The 25,734-nt window shown below is 27.7% G+C and overlaps 3 protein-coding genes across 3 annotated transcripts in view; 2 read left to right on the top strand and 1 right to left on the bottom strand.

The window, feature by feature from the left end:
* Positions 1–3,947: 3,947 nt before the first annotated feature.
* LOC127285842 (speckle-type POZ protein-like) lies at positions 3,948–7,269 on the top strand. Its single transcript, XM_051312051.1, has 2 exons — positions 3,948–4,168; positions 6,269–7,269. Exon 2 carries the CDS (start codon positions 6,276–6,278, stop codon positions 7,224–7,226), a length of 951 nt encoding a protein of 316 aa, XP_051168008.1. The 5' UTR covers positions 3,948–4,168; positions 6,269–6,275; the 3' UTR covers positions 7,227–7,269.
* Positions 7,270–9,185: 1,916 nt separating this feature from the next.
* Positions 9,186–25,734, bottom strand: part of LOC127285828 (A disintegrin and metalloproteinase with thrombospondin motifs 12) — a 40,247-nt gene continuing 23,698 nt past the window's right edge. Inside the window, exons 8-15 of the mRNA XM_051312029.1 lie at positions 25,202–25,352; positions 24,813–24,902; positions 23,213–23,528; positions 22,984–23,111; positions 20,759–21,006; positions 20,535–20,652; positions 10,041–10,303; positions 9,186–9,934 (exon numbers count right to left, since the gene is read on the bottom strand). Of these exons, the coding sequence (XP_051167986.1) occupies positions 9,379–9,934; positions 10,041–10,303; positions 20,535–20,652; positions 20,759–21,006; positions 22,984–23,111; positions 23,213–23,528; positions 24,813–24,902; positions 25,202–25,352 (1,870 nt within the window). The 3' untranslated portion in view covers positions 9,186–9,378. The remainder of the gene's footprint in view (positions 9,935–10,040; positions 10,304–20,534; positions 20,653–20,758; positions 21,007–22,983; positions 23,112–23,212; positions 23,529–24,812; positions 24,903–25,201; positions 25,353–25,734) is intronic.
* Positions 14,438–20,541, top strand: LOC127285841 (speckle-type POZ protein-like A). The gene is made up of 2 exons (XM_051312050.1): positions 14,438–14,568; positions 19,378–20,541. Exon 2 carries the CDS (start codon positions 19,385–19,387, stop codon positions 20,336–20,338), a length of 954 nt encoding a protein of 317 aa, XP_051168007.1. The 5' UTR covers positions 14,438–14,568; positions 19,378–19,384; the 3' UTR covers positions 20,339–20,541.

The following is a 25,734-nucleotide window of genomic DNA, read 5'->3' on the forward strand; positions in this document are numbered from 1 at the left end:
AAATGAATTCAACAGGATATCCGATAGAAATGAAAGGAAAAGTTTTATCATTTGCTAAACTTTTATCGCAAGTTATGAATTTTCAACTTTCATTTGTTCCATCTGATGTAGGTTTTGGAAGATTTCATTGTTACAATAAAAGTCTTACAACTGGCTATGCTTATAAATTACTAAACAATGAGATTGATTTTTTTGGATTTAGCGTACTATTGATTCCAAATTGTCTTTACAGTTATTTGATTCTGGATAAACATAATATAATTGTTCTTGTTCCTATTGTAATGGAAAATGATAATGAAATTCAGGGAAAAACATTACTTTATCTGACAATTACAATGAATATTAGCGCTTTGATATTAATTTGGATTCTCATTAGAATTTTGAAATTTGATCTTCGCCATTGGAAATTGATGTACATTATTCAAGTTACACTTCAACTTTGCGCACCAATGGAGCCAATAAAGACAAGAGAGAGATTAATTTTCTCCTATTTGCTTATTATAAGCATTGGACTTTCCACAAATCTTTTTGGAGCATTAACAAGTCTAGAGCTGATCAGCGAAAAAGAATTAAAATTTGATACAATTAATGATGTGGATAAATATCCTTTTCAACCGATTGGTCAGCAATTTTTAATTGTTACAATTAACAGTGCAATGAATGAGGATAGAAGAATAAAGAATTTTGCTGAAAAACATATTTTATATAAAGATCATATCGATGTTTGCTTACAGTATATAATTAAATATAAAAATGTTAGTTGCACAATGCTAGTTAATGAGGCGGAAATGTTGATTGAAAATACAAGAAATGAAAATGGCAAACCTCAACTTAAAATAGTAATTGAACCTTTATCTCCAGGATTAGAGAGTATGATGTTCGAAACTAATTCACCATATTCACGTAGATTTAAATATATTTTTCAACGAGCAACACAAGCTGGATTGGTAGAAAAATGGATGAAGAACATTGTTCGTGAATTTAGAAATCGAAGCATGGATTATGCATCAGAGGAAATTGCTCCAATTGAAAAAAAGAAAATTCGTTTGTTACTCTTTTGTATAAGTTTTGTAGGATTTTCATTTTCTGTTATTGTTGTTGTCATTGAAATTTTGGTTTTTAAAATTTTTAATTTATGCAAAACATAATTGTGTTGAATTAAAATAATAATAATAATAATAATAGCTAAAATTTTATCGTAAATTGGGGATCTATTATATAATTTCATTTTCACTTTACACTGATTATTTCTTTAATTTAATTTTTTATTTAATTAATATCTCGAAAATAACAAAAAAAGGACATCTCAATATTTTTTGTATTGAAAATACACATTTTTAACTTTCCAAAAAATCGCAAAATTCACTGTTAATTAAATTATTAAAAATCGTCACCTATATAAAATAAAAGTAAAAGAAGAAAAGAATTAAAAGAATATAAAAGAATTCTAGTTTTTTTAATAAAAAATTTTTTAATGGCTTGTATCTAGAAAATGAGGTTCTACAAACACATTGACATAAATAAAAATCATTAACATAATTTAAAACTTATTTCTGACCCTTAAAAGACAATTTTTTTTGGAAAAATTTCAAAATCACCCCTAGAAAGGAGTGAAACTTCTCTAAATGAACAGCTATGATTTTTAGGTTAAGTTTTTTCGTTTCAGGGGGTGCTAAGGAACCACAAGGTAACAATGATTTTTCTTGGCATCGTAGGCAAACTTTTTTTTACTTTCCAGACACCTGTGTATAACTTCCCCTGTAGGCCGAACTTTGAGATTTCTCGCATATGGTTCGAAAGATCTACTAAAATGTAATGTTTTTGCTGAACATTGTAAAACTATTTGACCAAAAGATTCGGAGTTATAGTCAATTAAAAAAAAAAAAGTAGTCAGGGTTGAACCAGAGGTAGTAAGGGTTGAGCCGCTGTAGAAAATCAATGATAGTTTAGAAAAAATACAAAATTCATTCCTAATGGAGCATTTACACCTTTGGTAAAAAAATTTTTTTATTTTGATTTTCGGAAATGCAAAGATCTGATTGGTTGTCCATTATCAATCAGATTGTGAACAACCAATCAGGTTTGTGTATTTCGGAAAATTCAAAAATAAAAAATTTTTTTACCAAAGGTGTAAATGCTCCGTAAGATTTGTCGCAAGACAACTAGATATATCATTTAATTATTTTAGTCACGATTATGCAGAACTGCGTTCGATTACAAAAATTCCAACTGTTTTTAGTAGATTTCTGAAATTGGACCTTTAATTTTTTTATGATATTATAAACAGTAATATTGATTGTCAGAGTTATTATCTCAGGTTGGTTCCACAATAGACAAAATCGTACCGTCCTGAAGACGATTTTCATAACGAAACTGGGATCTGAAATACTGCGATACGCCATCTGGTGTCGACCCACTTGCGGTAGCCATTTTTTATTTTGTCTCTGTCGAACATATGTATAAAGAAAGAGACAAAACAGCAAGATGGTTGCCACAAGTGGGTTCAAGGTTGAGTAGTTACACAAGATTTCGGATCCCATTTGGCGACAATAGAAAAAGCATGCGCGCGCATCGTTTTGGCATGAAAATCGTCTTCAAGACGATACGATTTTGCCTATTGTGGAACCAACCTCAGATCTCGTTGATTGGCGGTAATTCACCGATGTTACGTATTTGTCGTGAGGCAAATAGTACCCCCATGCCATAGATGACGTAGATTTTTTCGAGCTAGATTTTTTTATTAATATATACATAGTACTTTATTTTGATTTTATAATTTGGGTGCAGTTCCGAATAAGGCCCTCCTTGGATTTTAATGAAACTTAGTATACTTACGTATTTTTGTGCGCTGATTACGAAAATCATACTGAAAATTGGCGCAAACTTGATTATCATGGTGAAAACCATAAAAAATCACAGTTTTTCACGATTATCTTGTAAAAATCAAAAAATTTCGAAAAAAGTTGTAGATCTCTAAAAAACACACATTTTATGTTTTATGCATTTTTTACCAAAAGTAATTATTTTTGGAGAAAAGACATATTATTTGACTCGTATATAGTATCATATTCACCATTAAACTCAGGATCCAACGAATTCCGCAAAATACTTTCGGCCATATCCACCCCCTCTCGCCAAGATTTTTTTAAAAGAAAAGCGAGCAGTACCTTACACGGGCGAAGGCCGTGTTTAGTATTTTGCGTTTACCGCTGCTGTAGACTCCACCCCACAATTTCCGCAAATTACTTTGAGACCATTTTTCTCAAAAAATAATGACTTTTGGTAAAAAATGCATAAAACATAAAATGTGTGTTTTTTTAGAGATCTACAACTTTTGTCTAAAACTTTTTTCGAAATTTTTTTATTTTTACAAGATAATCATGAAAAACTGTGATTTTTTATGTTCTTTATGGTTTTCACTATGATAATCAAGTTTGCGCAAATTTTCATTATGATTTTCGTAATCAGCGCACAAAAATAAGTAAGTATACTAAATTTCTTTAAAATCCAAGGGGGGCCTTATTCGGTACTTTATCCTATAATTTATTTGCGTAATTTATATATTTAATTTACATTTTTTAAATTAAAATTGAAACCGTAGGTGGAAATTTTTGTTTGGCGAACAGGGATGAGAACGCAAATATTCTTTTGATGAAACTTTAAAATCTAGTAACTTTCGGTTTTGCATTCTGCATTTACATCAACATGTAAAGGCCTAAGCAGAATATAGCTTCGCGAAAGACGTTCGCGAACGTAAAACATGAGTTAGAAAAAGACAGAGATATATTCGTATCCTTTTCTATCTCATGCATCTCCTTCGCGAACGACTTTTGCGAACCAATTGTGCGTTGGCCTTAACTTTCCTTATCCAAAACTAAACCTGCGCAGTTTAGCAAGAGAAGGAGAGGGATACAAGGATCAGACCTCTCTCGGTTCGCGACCATCAATGTCAGACATCATTCCAGATATATAGAGTTCAGTGGTCAGAAGTCAGATGCCCATTTTGCGTTGACTTTATTTTATTCCTATAATGAGAAGAGATAATTCTGTAATTGAATATAATTATTAAATATATTTAGTAAAGAATCAGTTTTATTAAACAAAAAATTACAAAGAAAGTAAATTATACTTTTTTCAAGAATTAACAAATCCAGATTTATCAAAGCAGGTAAGTTATAAAAATAAATCAGAAAAATTTAGATATAATAATTTTACACTACGAAAAAAGTACTTTCCATTATGTAACTCGATAAATGGGTTTGAATTAAAGTTATCGTATATATTCTTTCAAATTTTTATTTTATCTATGACTCGCTTTTAATAAAAGGACATAAAATATAAAAAAAATTATACATTATATTTATGAGTTTTATAGAGAAAATACACAAAAAGTAGGTATGTTAATAAAAAATGAAATATTTTACAAATAAATAAAGTTATTGCAATTCTGAAGCTACCAATTGAAAGCTGGCGTAATTCCGTATCCAACGAGCCCTATATGAACTATTTTGGATTAGAGGATTTCTTATAAACCACCTAAGTAGCACGGAATATTGGTTGAATGTCACGGTGATATCAAGTGGGAATATTCCTGTGACATTCAGGCGATATCATAATGTCCGCTTCATGGGGACATTCCACGGTGATATTCCTGTGACATTCGCGTGATATTCGTATGATACTAAGGGAATATTTCCGTGAAATTCATGTAATATTGAGGGGATCTCCCTGTGATATTGAGCGGAATATTCCTGTGATATTGAGGGAATATTCCTCTGATATTGAGGGAATATCCCTGTTATTTATAAAATTCTAAAATGTTGTTTGTTTTTATTGTTTTGAATATTTAAATAAATGGAAAAAAAATAGAAAATTTTTTTTTAGAATTTTTAAAATTATTTCATCAATATCACTGGAATATTCCCTCAATATCAGAGAAATATTCCCTCAATATCACAGAAATATTCCACTCAATATCACAGGGATATCCCCTCAATATTTCATGAATTTCACGGGAATATTCCCTTAGTATCATACGAATATCACGCGAATGTCACAGGAATATCACCGTGGAATGTCCCCATGAAGCGGACATTATGATATCGTCTGAATGTCACAGGAATATTCCCACTTGATATTACCTTGACATTTAAGCAATATTCCGTGCTACTTGGGTAATTAGAATTAAACTTTGATTATCATATATGTCAATAATGCAGGAAAGCAAAGTTTTTTACCTTATGACATTGAAAAGAATTAAAGAGATATTAAATCAATTCCACTTCTGGAATTGAAACTTTTCAACGTCGCCCATTTCGGAAGGAATTATTTGTGATTAAAAAATATCATGAATGTTTTCTCTTTAACCGAATTCAAAATATACAAATATTTTTGGAATTAAAAATTTATGAAATATATTCGATTAGTAGAATACAACTTGCATTTAGAATATAAATGAATTAAATTTTTTTAAATTGTATCCATTTTGAGAGTATTGAAAAAAGAGGAAGTTTCCCGAATTAAATGGAATTAATAAATTCACAGTTTTTTCGAATATCAGGTATTTTTTATTCTTTTCAATTCAAGCCTTTTTACCGGGTACATCCCACTCTATTCTATTCTTAAATAATTCTCATAATATATCTTAAAAAATTTTTAACTTTTACTGATTAAATAAATAAATAGTTTTCGATTTTTTAATAGGGTAAATGCACTAATTGCGGAGCGATTCAAGTCAAAACACCTTTGAAATAGAACATTCGACATTTCTATTATATAAACTCAATTTTAGACTTATTAAACTAAAAGGTTATGTTATTTAGTTGTTAAAAAATGTTTAACTTTATAAAAATCGATTATTTAAATAAATATGAGAAATTAAAACTAATACATACCGTAATTTTCTATTACGGCGCGTTTTTATCAGTTTCGGTGTATCGATTTCGGCGATCAAAATTACGTGTATTTTGAAGATACTTTGCCCGCCGAAATTGGAGCCAATGGAAATATTAAAAATGTTTCAACTACGGCGAGAGAAAAAATTTGATCTCAAATAATTAAATTAATAATTGTTTAAATGTGCATCTTTATAAGTAATTGTATCAAAAAAATATTAAAATAATTTGTTTTAATCATTTTGCAATAGGTATATTAAATATAATAGTAATAATAGCTATTTTTTATGAAAGCGCCGTAATTGGTACACTTACCCTAAATCGTTTTTGAAGTAATTGTACATAATTTATATTTTATTGGGTGATTATTACAGATTGACAATGCCGGTTGATGAGAAAACGTTTTTTAAATGGATTATTCCAGACTATTGCTATGCACGCACTAAAGTAATGAAAAGTCAGTGTTTCAAAATGAAGCAAAATCCACAAATTACTTGGTACACAGCATTAAGATATGTTGGTAATAATTCATCACCAAAAATACAATTTTGCTTACATCTTGATAATACAACCTCGTTGGGTACTGATATTGTTAATTTTTGTACATCCCTCTCAATTCTCGACTCATCAAATCATCCAGTATTTACTCTAAGCAGAATGGTTTCCTTTAATAAAAATAATATTAATGAGATTGAAGTGTCCTTTGGGGATTTGCAATTTTCTATTATAAAGAATTATTTCGTAAAAAATGAATTAATATTGTTCTATAAAATAGACATGTCTTACAAATCAAACATTCAACATTTACAATTACAAAAGGATGAATTTTTCATTACTGTAAATAAATTCAACACAGTAACTCTCCACATAGGAAATAAAACAATAAATGCTAATAAAGAAATGCTTAAAGCAAAAAGTTTAGTTTTTAATAAAATGTTTTCCATTGATATGGAAGAATCAGTTACAAATGATGTTAACGTTATTGATATTGACTATGATGTTTTCGTCGAAGTTTTGCGTTTTATTTACACTGGAAAAATAGGAAAGTCAGATAATTTGTCTATGAAAATTTTGAAAGCTGCTCACTTTTATCAAATCACTGATTTAATAACTATTTGCGAAGAAATTTTGTCAATAAATTTAAATTATGATAATGTTATTGATGTTTTAATAATAGCAGATAAATGTAGCGTACAATTATTGACAAATACCTGTCTTCTATTTATTATTCAACATTTTAAAAAACTTCAAGGATCTAAAAAACTAAAAGATTTACCTTATTCCGTGTTACAGGAATTCATCGTTAATTTTAAATTAACTGATTGTGATTAATTTTTTTTGATTGAACATTTTGTTTTATAATTTTCTTATTTTTATTATTATTCTAGTGCACTGAAAAAAAAATTTATTTGATTCAAATACTTCAAATTATTTGAAAAATATTTAATTGTTTCAAATACTTTTTATTTGGATCAAAAAAATATGTATTTGATTCAAAAAACTTGAATTATTTGAATCGCATTTATTTGAACCAAATAAATAGTATTTGGTTCAATTAAATAATTAATTGAATTGAATAAATGAATTTATTTTATACAAATAATGAGTTACTTGAAACTATTTATTCATTTATTTCACTCAAAAATTGCGTTTATTTGATACAAATAAAAAGTATTTGACACAATAAATTTATGTAATTGATTCAAATAAACTGAATTATTTAATACAAATAATTCGTTATTTAATGCAAATACACTATTTTATCAAAACAAATAAAAAAATATTTCAATCAATTAAATATTTATTTCAAACGATAATAATGATTTACTTGAAACAATTTATTTATTTATTTCACTCAAATATTTCGTTTTATTCAAACAAATAAAAAGTATTTGATACAATAACTTTATTTAATTGATTTAAGTCAACTAAATTATTTAATAATAATACACTATTTTATCAAGACAAATAAAAAAATATTTTAATCAATTAAATGTTTTTTTGAAACGAAAATAATGAGTTACTTGCAACTATTAACTTATTTATTTCACTCAAATATTTCATTTTTTTTTATACAAATAAAAAATATTTGATACAATAAATTTAATTTATTGATTCTAATTAACTAAATTATTTAATATAAATAATGCGTTATTTAATGTTAATACACTATTTTATTAAAAGAAAATAAAATATTTTGATCAATTAAATATTTAAGTGTAATTAGAATAATGAGTTCGATTCCCCCCATGCGTTAGATTTATTTATTTCTCAGGTTTGCGTTTAATCATTAATTCTATGTATGAATTAGTTGAAAAATGAAAATATGCGATCATAGTATGCAGAAATTACATATTTTTTAATTTATTTATTTGAGTAAGAATTTAATTTAGAAATTGAAGAATTAGTAAATAAATATGTTATTTATTCAATTCAAATTTTGATTTATTTGAATCAAAAAATTCTTACATTTTATGAAAATAAATTATGTATTTGGATCAAATAAAATGAGCCAAAAGTTTTGAACGTTCATATGAACGAAATTTTTTTTTTGCAACTTCTTTAAGTACGAATTTTATTACAAAATATTGTTTAAAGTATCTAAAAAGGAGATATTAACTTAATAATTGTTTGATTTACTGTTTTATTTTACATGGTCATCATAATTTTTAATAATTTATAGATTGAAAAAAATATTTCGTTCATATGAACGTTCAGAACTTTCGGCTCATTCTAAAATAATAATAGCCGCAATTAAAGAGGTTTTAGTTTTAATTAAAACAATTACTTATGATAAATAATAATCGAATATTTGATTCAAGAAAATGTTTAGTTGTTTCAAGAAAAATATTTTATTAATGCAAATAAATATTTATTTGAATCAAAAAACATGCAGTTTTGAATGAAATAATTTTCATAATTGATTGAAATAATTATTTATTAGCTTTGAATATTCCATTTATTTGATTTGAATACTTTGTATTTGATTCAAATAACTATTTATTTGATACGATAAAATAAAATACTTATGTCTAGTAAATATTTCTTTGAATGGAATAATTTTCATAATTGATTGAAATAATTATTTATTAGTTTTGAATATTCTATTTATTTTATTTGAATACTTTGTATTTGATTCAAATAACTATTTATTTGTTACGATAAAATAAAATACTTAGGTTTAGTAAATGTGTATTTGGTTTAAATACATATTTATTGGATAATAGACAAGTAAATGATGTATTTGGATCAAATACTTTTTATTTGATCCAAATAAATTTTTTTTTCAGTGTGGAGAATCTATTTTTTACTTTAATTAAAATCTACAAATGTAAGCAGTTTCCGTCTTATTGAAGTTATATAATCGTTGAGAATAATATTGCGACATAATGTATTTACAATCTCAAAGTTGAAAATAAAATTTATATTCTATAATAAATCATTTGTCTAAGAATTTTTAACAGTACCTATTTTTTACTCTAGCCTAAATATAATGTATTCGTTTTTTGTGATGACGATTTTTATGTATAAGTTTTTCGTGATGACAATCTTTGAAAATTATTTGTGGCTTATTATCAGATTTGCAACCATCTGAAATTGAACAGAATGGAATTCTATTTTTCTTTCCATGTGTACAAGAACTCCACTTGGAAATAATCCACTTGGGTTTTAAATGTTTTTGGTAAATATTTTTTTGAAGCATTTTGGAAAATTCGAGAATATCCGGCTTTTCCGAAGTGACGCTGTCAATTATTGTTATATCATCTTGATCGCTGGACGTGATATTGTAGGAAATAGTTTTCTTATCTTCTGTGTGTATAATAAAAGGAATTTCAGAGTTTGTTCCACATGGTGTTAAATTTGGACATGCCTCGTGTTCAGCGGGTTTTGTGTTTTCATCACAATCTCCATCAGGTAGTGCTAGTTTTATGCTGTTGCTGTCTTTGAAATTATTAAATAAAACACACATAACGGTTCTTTTTCGTAAAGCACTCTCTCCACATGTTACTGGACATATTTGCCAAGGACCAACCCACCAACTAATTCAATATTTAAAAAATTATTTTTCTATTTAAGAACAATTTTGTTTTCAATTATGGAAAGGGCGAAAATAACTACTAATGAAATATAATTTTGAATTTATACCTTGCAGGGCATAATTTGGAGTTGCATTCTCGGTCAATTGACTCAGGTTTGGATGTTTCATTACAAAATCGATCACCGACAATTCCACTTTTAATTTCTTGACAAAATGCATATGCAGTTTGAACACCACCTCCACAAGTAACTGTACATAGGGACCAGTCAGAAAAAACCCAAGAATAATGTGGAATGTAATTGATTTCATTTTTAGATACAGTATATTCATATTTTAAGCCGAAATTGAGATAGGTTCCTCTGTAAATCAACTAAATGAAAAAAAAAATAATTATCAAAATTATTGTAAAAGATATATTATAAAATTTTAAACAGTGACTTTTAAGAGTAGGTTCAAAAGAAATACTTTAAACTTTTGAAAAGCGCACACTTGTGATTTTGTTCCCAGTAAAAAAAAATCAAGAAACTATCAGGTACATTTTTTATTATCAAATAAAATTTGTGCCATATGAATATTATGTCGAACGGGATTTATGTCAAATGATATTTATGTTAAATGAAATTTGAGGTTTAATCATGAGAGTCAACTTTTCGAGATTATTTAAAACAAAGATAAAAAGTTATCTCAAAAATAAAGGCACAGATTTGAAATAAATTACAAATTACGTAAAAAAAGATAGTGGAATTAAAAATTAACGAATTTTTATTATTAGTAGAATTTAATAATGTAAATTTTACAATGAGACGAATTTTCATATCAGAAAATTTCTATTTAACTACATTTTGATTTAATAGAATTTCTATTTAACTGAAAAGCTTCGCGAAAGACGTTCCTAAACGTGAAGTATGAGTTAGAGAAGGACAAAGAAATATTCGTGTCCTTTTCTATCTCATACACAGGGTTGAGAAGTGACGCGTCACTGGCGGTTTTCGACGTATAATTCATTCTCGACGTAATAAACTGTATAATACGTAGAAAACTAGGTAAATTACATACCGATATTTTCCTTCCATACATAACCTCACTTTTTCAAATTACGATCGTTGCAAAAGTTAAAATTGACATTTTATGCATTTTAAATGTTTATTAAAAAGTAAATACTATTTTTAAAATAAAAAATTTGAATTCTATAATACCATATTTTTCGTACCATCAATTGCAATTTGAACGTTTGTCAATAACAGATGAATCAAAAGGAACTAAATCATAAATACTGCAAAATGTTTCTTTCTTTATTAATTTGTTTTATATATTTATTAATTGATATGAGTAAGTTTTCGAAACTTAATAAATCAAAAATTTGTCATTTCGAGTAATTTAAACAAATGCCATTTCTCACATAACCATAAATTTAATGCAGACAAATTTTATTTATTTATTTACATATATATACGGGCAATGCCCTTTCGTACAAGAGTACTAAAGTATATAAAAAAAAAAGAACATAAGAAAAATGACAGTGCGAAACAATGTTTTGTTATTTCTCAAGCATTATCAAAAATTTTAGAGCGTAGCTTACATACAAATTTACTTAAAGAAATACCATAAAAATCAAGGTTGTTATGGTACTCATTAGCTTCTCTTGTTATCCTATTTATAACAGAATTTATTACATAGTTTGTTCTTTGAAAAGACTGTCTGAACAGAGTTGGATTTCTGGTTGGTCTAAAAGGAACAGCAAAATTTAGCAAAGATAAGAGTGGAGGGCAGTTAATAATGCCGTTAATAGTTTTAAACATAAATAGTAAATCAGTAAATAAGAATCTGTTTCTTAATAGAGGAATACCCAGAATCCTTCTCAGTTCAGTATAGTCATGACTAAATCTATCAAATGGTATCCCCGTCTGCCTAGCAACAAAACGCATAAATTTATTTTGCACCCGTTCCAGTGCCATCAATAAGTATTCTTGATAAGGTGACCAAATCAATGAAGCAAATTCAAGTATTGGTCGAACTAATGAAAAATATAAAACCTTTAACGCTATTATATTCTTAAACCGCGATGCATTTCTAGTGACAAAGCCCAACACTCTAGTCGCGTTATTGACAATATTTAAAATATGTTTTCCAAAATCCAATTCTGAGTCTAGTGTAACTCCCAGGTCACGCACCACTGATACTCTAGAGAGAACATCAATACCAATATTGTATTGATACTCTTTAATTAGCTGAAGTTTACTGAAGGTAATTACACTGCATTTTTTAATGTTAAGAAGAAGTTTGTTATTTATTGACCATTTTGTTAATTCATTCAGATCTGATTGGAGATCAAGAGCATCTTGATCACATGTTATTGCTTTGTATAATTTAAGGTCATCAGCAAACAAGAGGAATAAACTATGTTTAAATATAGTGTTTGTGTCGTTTATAAAAAGTAGAAAAAATAAAGGTCCAAGATTCGATCCCTGGGGAACACCAGAAGTTGCTAGGAAAACATTTGAAAATTCATGTTCAATACGCACTGACGAATATCTGTCAGTAAGATAGCTTTTTATCCAACTAATTAAATTACAAGAAAAACCCAAAGATACAAGCTTTCCCACTAGAATAGCATGATCAACCTTATCGAAGGCTTTAGAAAAGTCAGTGTAAACAGTATCAACTTGTATTCCCTTTTCAAGATTCGATGATATAAAATTAGTAAATAAAACTAAGTTTGTTAATACTGATCTACGCCGCATGAATCCATGCTGTTCATCAATTATCAAATGTTCAACTTGCTCATAGATCATATCAAAAATTATACTCTCAAAGACCTTAGATACAGCACTTAGTAAGGTAATTGGACGGTAGTTAGTAACATTTTTTTTATCTCCATCTTTGTAAACCGGTACAATTATTCCTCTCTTCCATTCAAATGGAAATGCACACAACTTTAAGGATCTGTTAAATAAAATGTATAGCGGATAAACAAAAACAGAGCTACATGACTTTAAAAAATTTAATACCTTTAATTTAATTTAATAACTTTTAATAAATTATTTATATTTAATCTATTATTTATCTTTAAAAATTAAGGCATTTTTTTGTAATCAAAGTCTATTATAATTTGGTGATTTAAAAGGTTTTTATCTTTTTGACATTTTTTCTAAATAGAAACAAAAAATTATAATTCTATATTAGGTTAGTCCGCAAATTGTTTTTAAAATTGAAAATTCTTTAATAATAAATTTGTTTTGTTAAATTCAACACTGATAAATCGCAACAACAATAATCCACCTGCAAGCATACAAACATGTGACTTTTTAAGGTTATGTAGCTCGTGCCCGAATTGTTAAGAATGGGCAGGTTGCAGGAGGAAGGCAGATAATTAAAATGCATTATATAATTTTAAAGAATTATTTAAAACACTTATTTCGTCTCGTTTTTATGTGCAAAATAAGTAAGTTTCTTTATATAATAATTTTAAATTTGTCCGCGCAATCACTTGATTATATGTATTAGGGTACAGTCACACTATCTCATGCATGCAGAAACATTTAGCCGGTCACACTTCAACAAAATCTAGTAAATGTTTAGTAACTTTCTAGTTACAACCGAAATTTTTGGAAAATTACTAGAAAGTTACTAAACATTTACTAGATTTCGTTGAAGTGTGACCGGCCAAATGTTTCTGCATGCATGAGATAGTGTGACCGTACCCTTATACATTTTGTAGAAAATCAAAGAGATATATTACGTATGTAATATACATAGAAAACCTATGTAATTTACCTGAGGTATATTACATGCGCAACCCTGTTCATGCATCTTGTTCGCGAAGCTTTTGGTTAGTTTCCATTGTCCCCATTCGCCATTTGTCATAATTCTCTTCAACTACTGCACCCTGCTCTAGTTAAAATTATGTGACTTTATAGTAACTTTTAATTTTAATAATAAGGCTTCAGTCCCATGGCAGCGTTTTGCGTTGCGTTTGAGATCCTGAGATCCTGAGTGTAAACATAGCAAACATATATCTGCATCTCTTTTACACTCATGGTCTAGTGACAAAACGCAACGCAAAACGCTGCCATGGGACTGCAGCCTTAAGTCACTAAATTTTCACTACAGCAGGGTGCAGTAGTTGACCTAGAATTATGACAAATAGTGAGTGGAAACCTAATGGTACGGTCATAACCCAGCTATCTAAGTAAAGGCGGTATACCTCACCAATCCCGAGTATATTCTATCGTCGTACAGCATTGGAGTAAAAGAGACAAAAGATAATTGTGTCTCTTTTATTCCAATGGTACACGACAGAAGTATACTCGGGATCGGTGAGGTATAAAAGCACCTTAAGGTCGTCATGGTAACATATAAGAGTGAGAGAAATAAGAATATTTTTTACTTCTCTCACTTTTATATGCGTTATTACCATGACAACCCTACTTAGATAGCTGAACTGTGGCAGTACCTTTAGGGAGTAGGGGCAATGGCATTCTTTCCATGAAAAGGCACCTGTAGGATCAATTCCAACAAAAAAATTATAATCTACTTTCCCATCCCTGAAACTGATATTGGGCTTCGGGTTTTCTTTGATTTATTTCTTTGTGCCGTTTGAGCTTTTATTCATTTAGTAAGAGAGAATAAAATAAAGTAAGTCATTTTTCTCAAATATTTTTTCGAAGTTAATAAAAGATTTATCAAGACATTTTTGTTAACTTATATTATTGATATTTTGTAGTTTTATAACTGTTTCTACAGTCGTGTTTATTGTCATATTTCGGGGTGGATTTAGAAAAAAAATTGGTAAATTGGTCGTATTTATAGATATTATATTTAAATAAAAAAAATTTTAGAAATTTTTATTTTTCAAAATTTTCTATTTTTAATCTTGAAATTGGATGAATGTAGATAATTTTGGGACAGTATTGATACTGACGCTAGAATTTTCATTTGTATGAATTTCATTTGACAGAATTTCTTTTTAGACAAATTTTCATTTTTCGAAATTAGCATTTGAATTACTTTCTTTGTAAACGAAATTTTATTTAACATAATTTTTAGGGGCGGTACGAATTCAACACAAATAAACTCTACACAAAAAAATACTGCACCGCTAACTGTACACGAGTCAATTCTCAACAAAATTAAATAAAAATATATTCTTCACAATTAAATACATACTACATCGAAAAACCCTACACAATAAACTATTTACTAGAAAATTATCTTCATAAACTCTACACAAATAAACTCAACACATTAAGATTTAGAATTAGAAAAATGAAAAAAATTTTTTTTATAATTCTACACAAATAAATACTACATCAGTAAATTTTACAAAGCTATAAAAAATAAAAAATTAAATTCGACACAATTAAATTTTACACATGAAAATAATATTTTCTTTATTTCCGATTATTTATAAAATTCTACACAATTAAACTCAACATTTATAAATTCTACACATCAAATAATAATATTTTAATCCTACACAAATAAACTGAACACATTCAAAATTCAACATATTAAATGAAAATAATTAAATTCAAAACGAGAAAACTTTACACAAGAAAATACTCCACAGCTAACTGTACACGAGTAAATTGTCAATAAAATAAAATAAAAATATATTCTACACAATTAAATACTACATCGAAAAACCCTACACAATAAACTATTTACTAGAAAATTATCTTCATAAACTCTACACAAATAAACTCAACACATTAAGATTTAGAATTAGAAAAATAAAAAAAAATTTTTTTTATAGTTCTACACAAATAAATACTACATCAGTAAATTTTACAAAGCTATAAAAAATAAAAAATTAAATTCGACACAATTAAATTTTACACATGAAAATAATATTTTCTTTATTTCCGATTATTTATAAAATTCTACACAATTAAACTCAACATTTATAAATTCTACACATCAAATAAAAATATTTTAATCCTACACAAATAAACTGAACACATTCAAAATTCAACATATTAAATGAAAATAATTAAATTCAAAACGAGAAAACTTTACACAAGAAAATACTCCACAGCTAACTGTACACGAGTAAATTGTCAATAAAATAAAATAAAAATATATTCTACACAATTAAATACTACATCGAAAAACCCTACACAATAAACTATTTACTAGAAAATTATCTTCATAAACTCTACACAAATAAACTCAACACATTAAGATTTAGACTTAGAAAAATAAAAATATTTTTTTTATAATTCTACACAAATAAATATTACATTAGTAAATTCTACACAGCTATAAAAAATAATAAATTAAATTCAACACACGAAAATAATCTTTCCTTTTGTGTCGAATTTAATTTATTATTTTTTATAGCTGTGTAGAATTCACTAATGTAATATTTATTTGTGTAGAATTATAAAAAAAATATTTTTATTTTTCTAAGTCTAAATCTTAATGTGTTGAGTTTATTTGTGTAGTGTTTATGGAGATAATTTTCTAGTTAATAGATTATTGTGTAGGGTTTTTCGATGTAGTATTTAATTGTGTAGAATATATTTTTATTTTATTTTATTGAGAATTTACTCGTGTACAGTTAGCGGTGAAGTATTTTCTTGTGTACGGTTTTCTCGTTTTGAATTTAATTATTTTCATTTAATATGTTGAATTTTGAATGTGTACAGTTTATTTGTGTAGGATTAAAATATTTTTATTTGATGTGTAGAATTTATAAATGTTGAGTTTAATTGTGTAGAATTTTATAAATAATCGGAAATAAAGAAAATATTATTTTCATGTGTAAAATTTAATTGTGTCGAATTTAATTTTTTATTTTTTATAGCTTTGTAAAATTTACTGATGTAGTATTTATTTGTGTAGAATTATAAAAAATTTTTTTTTCATTTTTCTAATTCTATATCTTAATGTGTTGAGTTTATTTGTGTAGAGTTTATGGAGATAATTTTCTAGTAAATAGTTTATTGTGCAGGGTTTTTCGATGTAGTATTTAATTGTGAAGAATATATTTTTATTTAATTTTGTTGAGAATTGACTCGTGTACAGTTAGCGGTGCAGTATTTTTTTGTGTAGAGTTTACTTGTGTTGAATTCGTACCGCCCCTAATTTTTAGATTGGGTAAGTTCATCAATTACGGTGAGTGCGCCAATTACGGCGCGTTAATAAAAAATAACTATTATTATTATTTAATTATTATTATTATTTAATATAATTGTTGCAAAATGATTTTAAAAAATGATTTTAAAATTCTTTTGATAAAATTACTAATAAAGATGCACATTTAAATAATTATTAATTTAATTATTTGAGATCAAATTTTTTCCCTCGACGTTATTGAAACATTTTTAATATTTCCATTGGCAAATTTTTTATTTTTATTTATTTTATTTTATTTATTATAATTTAAACCAATTTTAATTTATCAAAATTCTCATTCAACAGAATTTTAGCGATTCGAATTATTTAATGTTAGAATTTTTAAACTATCGAATCTCCATGTGTCAGAATTTTTATTTACACAAATTATTATTTGATAGAATTCCTAAAACAACAAATTTTTCTTTGATAGAAATTACAAATAGCCGAACAAACAAAAGTCAAAAAGATTTCAGCGCTTTTTTTAAAATAGAAAAATCACAATTTTCTTAACAATTTCTGATTGGTCTATTTTAAAAATTGCGCCTAAATTTTCCTGATTTTTGTTTGTTTGGTCATTTGTAATTTCTATCAAATGAAAATTTGTTATTTCAGGAATTCTATCAAATAACAATTCGAATAAATGGAGATTCGATAAATTAAAAATTTTGACATTAAACAATTTGAATAACTAAAATTCTGTTGAATGAGAATTCTGATAAATTAAAATTGAATAAATTATAATAATTTTAAATAAAAGATGGATAAAAAGAAATTTGTTACAATAAAAATTCGGTACCTAAAAATTATGTTAAATAAAATTTTGTTTATAAAGAAAGTAATACAAATGATAATTCGAAAAATAAAAGTTCGTCTAAAAAGAAATTCTGTCAAATGAAATTCATACAAATGAAAAGTCTGACTAATGATTTTTATGGGATATTCATGAGCCCCGTCTTATTCAACTTTCTGTGTAATAAAAGTCTTATTCAAAGATTAGACGGAAACTTATAAATTGATAATAAATGAGAAAAACGACTATACTGCAGTCTTTATATGATTTAAAAAAAAATGTTTATATTTTATTAAATGTTAAAGTAATTTTAATCAAAATCTAGTTATTTATTATTTAAAAAATATATTAAATAATAGATTTTTAAAAATAAAAATTTTTTTTAATTAGACAAAAATTAAATATTGTTTTTAAGTAAAATGACCGTAAATGAGGTCTAAAATACATAAATAATCATGAATACGGACGTAATTATTGTTTCAAATTCCCGACCGTGTATTAAGGCCAGGTCCAAGTGAGGCAGCGCCATCTACATTGAAACTAAAATTTTGGAAAATTTTCAGCAGCCTTTTCTTGAAAACAAGATGGTAAAATGCTTTTTCCTTTATGGATAATTGATTATTGGCAAGATATACACCAGCTAAAACTTTTTTTGAGTTAAAATAATAAAAAAAAATTCATGTCAATAAATTAAATATGAGCACTTTTTTCACAAAAACTGTAACAGTACTTTCTCAGAAATTACAATCAAAAATGCAATTTCCATTTGGAAAATTAATAAACGCTAAAAAATACACGACCTAAGATTTACCAATCACGAAAATAACAAAAAAAAAGTATTTTAACATAACATATTTTACTCATTATGACAGCCGTTTGGCAGGTTATATATGTCACCAGACGTTTCGCAGTTTTGCCGAAAGGAGGAGATTGGCGCTGTTGCTAACCACCTGAAATACATAATCTACCAAAGGGTTGTCACAATCAGTAAAGCAGTATCAATATGTTAAATATTTAATAAAATTTTTTTTTCTAATTTTCGTGATTGGTAAATCTTAGGTCGTGTATTTTTTAGCGTTTATTAATTTTCCAAATGGAAATTGCATTTTTGATTGTAATTTCTGAGAAAGTACTGTTACAGTTTTTGTGAAAAAAGTGCTCATATTTAATTTATTGACATGAAATTTTTTTTATTATTTTAACTCAAAAAAAGTTTTAGCTGGTGTATATCTTGCCAATAATCAATTATCCATAAAGGAAAAAGCATTTTACCTTCTTGTTTTCAAGAAAAGGCTGTTGAAAATTTTCCAAAATTTTAGTTTCAATGTAGATGGCGCTGCCTCACTTGGACCTGACCTTAAGGGTCATAAGTAAAGTCGTATTTATGGTTCTATTAGAGTAAACATTGTTAAATAATTCTCACAATATAACTGAAAAAGAATTGTGATTATTTTTCGAGTTTTTAAAAATAGTCTCCTAATTATTTGTGGGATAATCACAGAATTTTTCATTTTTTTGGATGTTTGTTACAGATTGACAATGGTTGCTGATGACACAATGATTTTCAAATGGATATTTCCAAATGAATATAATTTTTTAAATAATAAAATACATTCTGACGAGGAAAGTCAACCTTGCTCAATGACGAAGTATCCACAATTTATTTGTAATTTATTATTAAAAAAATTAAAAAGTTTTGATATTACGCATGTTTACTTATGCATTTATGATCGTGAACACTCAAGTACGGATTCTATTATTAATTTTTTTATATGTATCTCAGTACTAAACCCGAGGAATGAAAAACTGTTTACTCTAAGTAGAATGATTTACTTTGAAAAGAATAAGAAGAATCTGGACGTATACCTTGGAACTTTATCTATTTATAATTTAAAAGATGATTTAAATTTACAAGAAAATGAATTAATATTGTTCTGTAAAGTAGAAATGTTTTTGAAAGCAAACATTCAACACAACCAGTTACAAGAAGATGAATGTTTCATTAGTGAAGATAAAATCAAAGACGTCAATCTTCACGTAGGAAATAAAACAATACATGCCCATAAGAGCATTCTTACTTCAAAAAGTACAGTTTTTAATAAAATGTTTGCCATTGACATGAAAGAGTCAGTTACAAATGATGTGAACGTTACTGATATTAACTATGAGGTATTTGTCGAAGTTTTGCGTTTTATGTACACCGGCAAGATAGAAAAGTCAGATGAATTGGCTCTGGAAATTTTAAATGCTGCTCACTTTTATCAAATTGAAGATTTGATGATTGTTTGCGAAGAAGTATTGTCCAAAAATTTAGATTCTGATAATGTCACTGATGTTGTAACATTAGCAGATAAATTAAGCAGGCAAGGATTGAAAAAAACATGCATTCAATTTATTAGTCAACATTTTCAAAAATTTCAAGGAACAGGTAAATTAGAAGGTTTACCTTATTCTGTACTACAGAAATTAGTCGGTACTTTACAGATTTCATAAAAAGCACATCAACTGTTGACAGTCATAAATATTTTACTATTACTATTTTACTATATTGTACTACTTTAAAATTATTATTACCACGGAGAATTTTTTTTTAACTTTTCTATAATCTACAAGTGTTCGTTTTGCAAAAATTATAAAATAACTGTGAAAAACATTTAAGTTACAAATATTATAATAAATTTCAACTTACATAAATAGCAATATCTTGTTTAATTGGCCCTGGAATTTCCACTTTTTCCATATCATTATCACGTTCATAGAGTGCAAGAGTTCCGCTAATTAAATATTCACCTGGCAGGGTGATTTGCCTTTTTAAGAAGGTAAAGCAAAAAAAAAATCATGGGTTTATTTTTTCGAAACATCGACAAAATGTTGGATTTATTAAAATTAAATTTTTATAACATATATTCTTACCTTTTACCATTGAGAAAATATTCATCTGAATTTGGTATTCCAATGCTAATAAAATTTTTGTTATCTCCCACTTCTTCAATTTTCACATTTCTCGATCTGGCAGGAATTACAATTACCTCCTTATATCCTTGTCCTTCAATATTATCATAAAAGCCACTTATTGTTTCGCATTGAGTACCATCGCCATGACAAATTCCACAGCGATCTTCCGTTGCATTAGAGTCAACTTTCCAATCGCATCCAACTTTCTGAAAAATGATGGCGGAAAAAAAATGTAAATCTTACAAGTAAAACACTGCCCAAGTGACAATCGCCGATTGACTTGAGTCTATGCGCATTTTTTAGAGGATTTAAAAATATTTGACACGTCTTTTTTTATATCGGCAATGAAGATATTTTAAGGATTGAAAATAGGGGTTGGAAAGTCATATTTTGAGTGGCAAAATATACATATATATGACTATTAAAGAAAGTTTAATTGAAATATTAATTTATTTATTTAAAAAAATTTTGACACTGTTCGCTGATTATGAATCTGATGTCAGTTTTTCAAAATTCAAAATGGCGGATCCAATATGGCGGATGACAAAATTAAAAATTAGTTGGATTTACCTGAAACTTGTTACTCGGGGGTTTTTAGGGTCGCTGATTACGAATCTGTTGTCAGTTTTTCAAAACTCAAGATGGAAGTAAATAGTAAATTCAATATGACACCTTTACAATTAAATTTAAATTTTTTCGTCCGCCATATTGGATTCACCATCTTGAATTTTGAAAAACTGACAACAGATTCGTAATCAGCGACCCTAAAAACCCCCGAGTAACAAGTTTTAGGTAAATCCAACTAATTTTTAATTTTGTCATCCGCCATATTGGATTCGCCATTTTGAATTTTGAAAAACTGACATCAGATTCGTAATCAGCGACTCTAAAAACCCCCGAGTAGTTTCGTTTGATCGAAATTGACTTCAGATTAAACCTGATTAATTACAGATTTACTAATTACATAAATCCATCAAATTTCAGATTTACCTGGATTAATTCCGGATGACAAAAACCTGACAAACCGGAATGTTTCGGACTAATTCCAAATTATTCTAGGGGGTCAATTACGTAACTTTTTCCAGATCCCACATTCCAAATTCCACTTTCAAAATTCCGTATTCTGGATCCCACATTCCGCATTGCACATTTCACATTCCGGATCCCACTTTCAAAATTCCATATTCAAATTCCACATTCCGTATTCTGGATTCCACTTTTCTCTTTCCGGATTCTACATTCTGAATGCCATATTCTGGATTACACTTTTTACATTCCGGATTCCACTTTCAAAATGCCGGATCTCACATCCCACATTCTGACAGTGGAATACGGAATGTGGAAAATGGAATCCGGAATGTGGAATATAGGATTCGGAATATAACATTTTAAACGTGGAATCCAAAATGTGGAATATGGAATGTGAAAAGTGGAATCCTGAATTTGGAATCCGGAATATGAAAATTTGAATCCGGAAAAAGTTACGTAATTGACCCCCAAGAACAGTCCGGAATTATTTCCATGCGGTCAATTACGTAACTTTTTCCGGATTCCATAATCTATAATCCGGATTCCACTTTTCACATTCCGTATTTCGGATTCTACTTACAAAATTACGTATTCCGGATCCTTTATTTCATATTCTGTATATTCCACTTTCTACATTCCGGATTCCATATTCCGGATTTTACTTTCAGAATGTTCAATGTGGAATGCGGAATTTTGGAAGTGGAATCAGGAATGTGAAAAGTGGAATATGGAATGTGAATTCCGAAATGTGAAAAGTGGAATGTGAAATCCGAAATACAGAATTTTGAAAGTGGAATCCGGAATATGGAATCTGAAATACCGAATTTTAAAAAGTGGAATACGGAATGTGAAAAGTGGAATCTGGAATCCGGAATTCTCAAAGTGGAATCTGAAATACGGAATGAAGAATACGGATTGTTGAAAGTGGAATCACGAATTTTGAAAGTGGGATTCGGAATGTGGAATCTGGAATACAGAATGTGAAAAATTGAATCCGGAATAAGGAATTTTGTTTTGAGTAATCCGTAATCTGAAATACGTGATTTTACAAGTGGGATCCGGAAAAAGTTACGTAATTGACCTCCAGCTCCATTAACTCAATTTTTCTATACTTAATTATAAAAGAGAAATAAATCCATGATCTTTCAAATTACCCTGCAAATTCCTGCGATACACATGTCCCTTGATCCCAGTTTACAAGGCGTTCCATCGAATGCAGATTCACCCCAAGGTACAATAATTCCTTCATCGGTATCAGTGCAGTACAACTCGCATGGTTCCGCTGAACGATTCAAGCTTTTAGATAAATTTTTTTCACTTATCTCTTTAGAGTATCCATGTTTGTCATTTGTAATTGATGTTTGTTAAAAATATATCGCTTACATTTGTGAAAATATGGTAACCATGTGTAGTTTCTTCCCTTGTATTCTATTCCATTGTAGCTGCTGCACTGAAAGCTCCTGAAAGTAGGAACGTCTTCTGAACATGATTCCACATTGCAAATTTTATAACGACGTCTCTCATCGATGCAAAATTTTCCTCCATTAGCAGGCTCTGGATGATCACATTTTCTCTCCATTATTGATACACCGGCACCACAACTTCTTGAACATTCGCTCCATGAACTCCATTCACCCCATCCACCATCAATTTCAATTGGTTTGTCCATCATTGGGACACATTCTTGATTCTCACACCACTGTATGTCGTTAAAAAAGTTTCAAATCCAAGTTTTAATTTCAATTATTTTTAAATATTTATTAATTAAATAATATTAATCCTTTAACTGCTGATATAACGAAAATTTTGTCCGTTAAATTTTCGTCATCGCAGTTAAGGGGTTAATTATAATATTAACTTGTTATTATATTGATTCTAAAATAAAATAACAATTTGGTCTAATGAGAACTAGATTAATTTGCAAATTATATTGAAGAAAGATTCGATGAAATGAAAATTCTGTTAAACATACATTAAAAATTAGATTTAAGTAAGGGAAGTGACAAAAATTGTGTCTGAAAATTAAGGAAAGAATAATTAAATTTGTAACTCTACAAAGTTTCCTCTTGAGGAAGCAAAACTCCCCTCTTTGAAGAAAAGAGTGAACTCTGTTCCGCTTTTTGTTTCGGATTTCTTGGAATGATGTCGTGGAAATTTTTTCTTTAATATAGTTTACCAAAGGTTTTCTACGTTTGCTGCGTCTACGCAAGCTCCCGCAGAAGCTATATAGTTATCTCGGAACATGATAAGCTTGAAAGTTACTTTATCGATAAAATTCTGGAAAAGCGTCACATTGCAAGTTTCTCCCCACAGATGTGCTACCTACTTTTTCCCAATCCAATGCGCTCGAAACAAAAGTGTAAAAAGAAATTAAAATAAATAAACATTAAGAATTTATTGTACTTTCTCTACTAAATTACATATTCTATACAATATTCTATTCTATAATATTCATATTCTATTTCTATATTAAATAAGAAATAATTAGTTCTGGAATTGATAGAATTTTTTTTTTAATCAAAAAATTGATTTCAATTAATTATTTTGATAATAATTATTAACTCTATTATCATATTTAGATCAAAACTATTATTTTTTTCTATACATTGCACGCATATATTAAAATTATAATTTGTATAATATACCATTTTTGAATTTAATTATTTATATTAAAAAAATTAATTAAAACTTAACATATAATCCTAAAATTTACTTAACTAACTTTCATTTCATAGATTGTTTCGATATAATTTTTGCTTGGCGTAACTTTTTACATCGAAGATATTTTTGTTGGGATTTAAAAAATTGTCATCTTTTTCCTCTTGTTCTACATTATTTTACTAATCAGTAATTATTTATGTCAGCAATTAATATCTTATAGGATTAAATTACATGGAATAAATATTTACTGACAATTTAATTGTTTGCAATAATCGTGAAATTATTACTGACCATATGCATTTATCAATAAAGTTAAACTCACCATATGTTTGCCACAATGTGTACCAGGTGCAGCAGGATGCAACATTGTTGTGCAAGTTCCATTCACAACACACCAAAGTTTAGAGCAAATCTAATAACAAGAAAAGAAAATATATTAATTTCTCTCCTATAAACAAATTTAGATAAATTATTTTTAATTAATAATCTTTTATTTAAAATTGAAATTAAAATAAAATATATATATATATAAAGATATTTCTTTAGGAATTTTCAATTTCAATATTGAAAATAGTATACTGTAAAAAATTGTCTCGAAACATCGAGTTTACAATCCCTTTCTTGATATATATATATATGTAGCTTGCATTCGCCACCCCTCTGGGACGTCACAGTTGAGATACGTTTTCCTTTGTACAAATCTAACTTTACCTCCTGCAATGGCGAACACACTGACGCTTCTCTGACTCCGAATTGAAGTCGACACTGGTGTTCTGCGTTGTACATTGCTCCTGGAGGAAGATCTGGGTAAGCATAATCGTTATCTGCAGGTTCATCCTCGAGACACTTTCCTTTACCTTTACTGAAAATGTTTACACAATAACATTCAAGGAACTATAAAAGCAACCTATCACAAAGTCTATATACTCATTTTGAAATATTATAACGCTTTCTATCCGAAAAAGTAAAAATCCATTAAAAATTATGTCCTAAAAGAATTAGGAGATTAGATTTGAAAAGTCAAAGTCAAACCGATGGATTGAATTAGATAATTAATCTAATTCAATCCATTGGTTTCACTTTGGCTTTCTAAATCTGATTTTCTAATTAATTAATACTGGAAACTATCAATATTAATTCATATACGTTTAATACATTTTTACGAAGGGATAAATTTATTAAACAAGAATTCGTTACGTCTAATGAAATTAGTGAAAATAAGTAAAAAAAAAAAAACACCTCGC

This window comes from Leptopilina boulardi, unplaced genomic scaffold (assembly GCF_019393585.1).
Source record: "Leptopilina boulardi isolate dan_hultmark-lab unplaced genomic scaffold, ZJU_Lbou_2.1 LbouV2_341, whole genome shotgun sequence".
In the NCBI taxonomy this organism is placed as follows: domain Eukaryota; kingdom Metazoa; phylum Arthropoda; class Insecta; order Hymenoptera; family Figitidae; genus Leptopilina; species Leptopilina boulardi.

What these genes read in the sequence shown, in the direction of transcription:
- LOC127285841 (XM_051312050.1), top strand. Translation starts at nt 19,385, where the DNA reads ATGGTTGCTGATGACACAATGATTTTCAAATGGATATTTCCAAATGAA.
- LOC127285842 (XM_051312051.1), top strand. Translation starts at nt 6,276, where the DNA reads ATGCCGGTTGATGAGAAAACGTTTTTTAAATGGATTATTCCAGACTAT.